This window comes from Cebus imitator, unplaced genomic scaffold, assembly GCF_001604975.1.
Source record: "Cebus imitator isolate Cc_AM_T3 unplaced genomic scaffold, Cebus_imitator-1.0 Scaffold452, whole genome shotgun sequence".
NCBI lineage: Eukaryota > Metazoa > Chordata > Mammalia > Primates > Cebidae > Cebus > Cebus imitator.
Window position 1 is genome coordinate 471,604 of NW_016107767.1, and position 4,364 is coordinate 475,967.

Below are 4,364 nucleotides of genomic sequence, written 5' to 3' on the forward strand. Positions count from 1 at the left end.
AGGAGTTTGAGACCAGCCTGGCTAACATGGTGAAACCCCATTTCTACTAAAAATACAAAAAATTTGCTGGGCATAGTGGCATGAGCCTGTAATTCCAGCTACTCGGGAGGCTGAGGCAGGAGAATTGCTTAAACCCTGGAGGCGGAGGGGGCAGTGAGGTGAGATTGCACCATTGCACTCCAACTTGGGCAACAAGAGTGAAATTCCATCTAAAAAAAAAGCGGTCCTGTGGCTCATGCCTGTAATCCCCGACGTGAGGTCAGGAGTTCAAGACCAGCCTGGCCAACATGGACTAATAATATAAAAATTCACTGGGTGTGGTGGTGCATGCCTGTAATCCCAGCTACTCCAGAGGCTGAGGCAGAATTGCTTGAACCCAGGAGGTGGAGGTTGCAGTGAGCCAAGATCATGCCACTGCACTCCAGCCTGAGCAAGAGTGAGACTCGGGCTCAAAAACAAAAACAAAACAAAAACAAAAACAAAACAAAGACAACAAAAATCTCATAGGCCTGACAGAAGAGATACTGTCATAAAACAGACTACCTGGGATAGCTAAAACTATAACAAATTTTATGAAGATGAGAAGGAAAAAGAAAACCTAACAAAAGAGGGGAGAAAGGTTTCTAACTTCTCTCCTCACCCAAAGGAATAATTTACCTTGTTCACTGGATTCTCTTATGTAGGGCTTAAGGTGAGACATTTTGATAGGTCTTTTCAGTCTAGCCCCAGTGTTGTCTCTCAGGACAGCACATCCACTTTCTGTAATATAGTCTATGACACAAGGACCAACCCATTCAGACTGAAAACGACCATCCTTCCACCAATTTTTCCTTTGTCTTAAAACTTCATGACCCACTTTTAAGTGAAATGGATTTAATTGCTTTGGTTTCTTTTTAACAATGATCTTGCTTTTATTTAGTTCATCCAAATTGTTGTTCTCCATCTACAAGTGTAAAAAGAAAAAGAACAAAGAGATGAACGAGTTATAGTATCTTGAAAGTAAATGTAGATAATGAGAACATTATAACGAAATGGTTACTTACTGGGATGCTACTAAAAGATAGGCATGAATTCTATTTAATTCTTAAAACAACATTTCAAAATCAGTATTATTAACCCTACTTTATATAAAAGGTAAACTAAGATAGGTTAAGTAATTTGCCAAACTCAAACAACTCAAAGCAGTTAAGATTATAGGTTTGAATCCAGCTGTACTTGATTCCAAAATCCATAGCTTTCTCATTATTGCCTCTCAGCATTTCACAGCAAGTAAACCAACTACTTAGTCTACTTAATCAAGACAGGCAAAATTTGATAGATAAAAAATTTTGGCATGTAAGGGTATATTGTGTGTGTGTGTGCATGCACACATGTATATACTGCAATTTTAAATATAACTTTATAAAGTTTTAGATTACAGTTTTTCTATTAAATAGAATCACCTGGCCCATTGAAGTTGTCTTATTCTCCATTATTTTATCAGCTTCTTTAATTGCATCTAGAATTTTGGCAAACATACTTGCATTATCACCATCCACTTCATGAACGCTATCTGAAGTCTCAGGCATATAAGGATTTCGATTAAACATTTGAAAATATGGTGTATTTTTTGTAGGCTCCTATTTTAAAGAAAATAAATGTCAATTTTGTAATAAAACATTTATCTGGCCAAGAAATAGTCATAACTCAGAAGTACAGAATTATAAAAAGGCACATACCAAGTGAGTTACATTGAAGGCAAATGAAACAGCTGACAGGTGATCATCCCAATTGTTTGGGTGGTCAGCACAGTGTTTGGAGAGAAATGTTTTGATTGTGCTAGGTGTACTTTCTGTTGGATTAACAGTTCCAGAGGTAGGAGAAATTACAATTTGCTTTATGCCAAACAATCTGCACAGTTCAACATTGATCTGAAAAATATGTAAAACAAAGCTGGCTTTTTAAAATTTGTGTTTTATTTTTCCATTGACTTAAAAAAGGCTTCAAAAGAATTAGAATCTTGCCTTTTTATTGACCATAACATTCTATACAAAAACATACATAAAATATATAAAATTTTATGCATAAAATATGTATAAAATAGTGGTTACCATTTATTGAGTCTTTACCATATGCTGCTGATCATCACACTAGACGCTTTACACTATTGTCATTAAATCTTACAACAAGTTTTTGAGGCTGAAGCTTTAAGAGATTAAGTGCCTTGCATAATACACACATACGACATGGAAGAATAGAACTTAATACTAACTTTGAGTTTAATTTTTTTCTTTTTTTGGGGGATGGGGAGACAGGGTCTTGCTCTGTCGCACAGGCTGGAGTGTAGCCTCCATCACCTGGGCTCAGGCAATTCTCTCACCACAGCCTGCCTAGCAGCTAGGACTACAAGCATCTGTCACCATGCCCAGCTAATTTTTAAATACTTTGTACAGATGGAGTTTTGCCATGTTGCCTAGGCTGGTCTCAAAGCAATCCACCCACCTTAGCCTTTAAAACTGCTGAGATTACAGGCATAAGCCACTGAACCCAGCCCTCAAGTAATTTTTTTATTTAGTAGACAGTCTCTCAAAAAAAAAAAAAAAAAAAAAAAAAAAAAAAAACAAAAACAAAAACAAACAAACAAAAAATATATATTTTCCATTAAATGTTACTCATATCCAAATAATATTAATGCTTCGTCTGGCTAAGGTACCAATTAACTCCCTCTCAGTTATCCACCTCAGAGAAGTTCTAAGGAAGCAGATACATTAGGACAAAATAAAAGTCTTGATAAAGTGGGGAACATAATCTAAAAGCCATGGCAAAAACGTCACTTCTAGGCTATGAAAGAAAGGGTTACAGAGAACAGTATATCTTGACTGTTCAGAACCAAAGTTAGCGGCAAGTATAACCTTGTTTAGAGTGCTATCACCTCTTCTTATAGCATCTTACAGCACCTTACAGCATTCTGAGGATACCCCACTCTGTACCCACGCCTGGCCCACAACCATGACCTAACTATAAAGCCATATTAAAATTTAACGACATTTTTAAAGTACCCTAATATTTATCTCACAACTGGATTCTGGACAGTATGGTTGTTTTTGGCATTAATGATCATAGCAGCTATTTTTCATGCTAAAAAGAGGCAAGAAGTGACTAATAGAACATTGGAAGGCCAGGTGCGATGGCAGATGTATGTATTCTCAGCACTTTGGGAGGCCAACGCAGGCAAATCACTTGAGGCCAAGAGTTCATGACCAGCCTGGCCAATGGTGAAACCTCGTCTCTACTAAAAACACAAAAAATTAGCCAGGCCTGGTGGCACATGCTACTTGGGAGGCTGAGGCACAAGAACTGCTGGAACCCAGGAAGCAGAGGTTGCAGTGAGCCCAGACTGCACCACTGCACTCCAGCCTGGGGGACAGAGTGAGACTCTGTCTCAAAAAAAAAAATATTGAGAAAGCAAAAATAGAGATGATGTTAAGATGTTATCTTTCCTGCAGAGGAAAACAGGTTTAGTATCTCCCACATAAACTATAAAAAAAATAGTAGAAATTAAAAAAATGGCCAGGCACGGTGGCTCGCACCTGTAATCCCAGCACTTTGGGAGGCTGAGGCGGGCGGATCACCTGAGGTCAGGAGTTTGAGACCAGCCTGGCTAACATGGTGAAACCCCATTTCTACTAAAAATACAAAAAATTTGCTGGGCATAGTGGCATGAGCCTGTAATTCCAGCTACTCGGGAGGCTGAGGCAGGAGAATTGCTTAAACCCTGGAGGCGGAGGGGGCAGTGAGGTGAGATTGCACCATTGCACTCCAACTTGGGCAACAAGAGTGAAATTCCATCTAAAAAAAAAGCGGTCCTGTGGCTCATGCCTGTAATCCCCGACGTGAGGTCAGGAGTTCAAGACCAGCCTGGCCAACATGGACTAATAATATAAAAATTCACTGGGTGTGGTGGTGCATGCCTGTAATCCCAGCTACTCCAGAGGCTGAGGCAGAATTGCTTGAACCCAGGAGGTGGAGGTTGCAGTGAGCCAAGATCATGCCACTGCACTCCAGCCTGAGCAAGAGTGAGACTCGGGCTCAAAAACAAAAACAAAACAAAAACAAAAACAAAACAAAGACAACAAAAATCTCATAGGCCTGACAGAAGAGATACTGTCATAAAACAGACTACCTGGGATAGCTAAAACTATAACAAATTTTATGAAGATGAGAAGGAAAAAGAAAACCTAACAAAAGAGGGGAGAAAGGTTTCTAACTTCTCTCCTCACCCAAAGGAACAATTTACCTTGTTCACTGGATTCTCTTATGTAGGGCTTAAGGTGAGACATTTTGATAGGTCTTTTCAGTCTAGCCCCAGTGTTGTCTCTCAGGAC

The 4,364-nt window shown here is 39.1% G+C and overlaps 1 protein-coding gene across 3 annotated transcripts in view; it reads right to left on the bottom strand.

The window, feature by feature from the left end:
• The window catches only part of GIN1 (gypsy retrotransposon integrase 1), a 36,022-nt gene that overhangs the window by 7,675 nt on the left and 23,983 nt on the right, over positions 1 to 4,364 (bottom strand). For all 3 annotated transcript variants that reach the window (XM_017511806.2, XM_017511807.2, XM_037732547.1), the window contains 3 exons: positions 1,719 to 1,910; positions 1,443 to 1,619; positions 658 to 943 (listed from right to left, as the gene is read on the bottom strand). In XM_017511806.2, the coding sequence (XP_017367295.1) occupies positions 658 to 943; positions 1,443 to 1,619; positions 1,719 to 1,910 (655 nt within the window). The remainder of the gene's footprint in view (positions 1 to 657; positions 944 to 1,442; positions 1,620 to 1,718; positions 1,911 to 4,364) is intronic.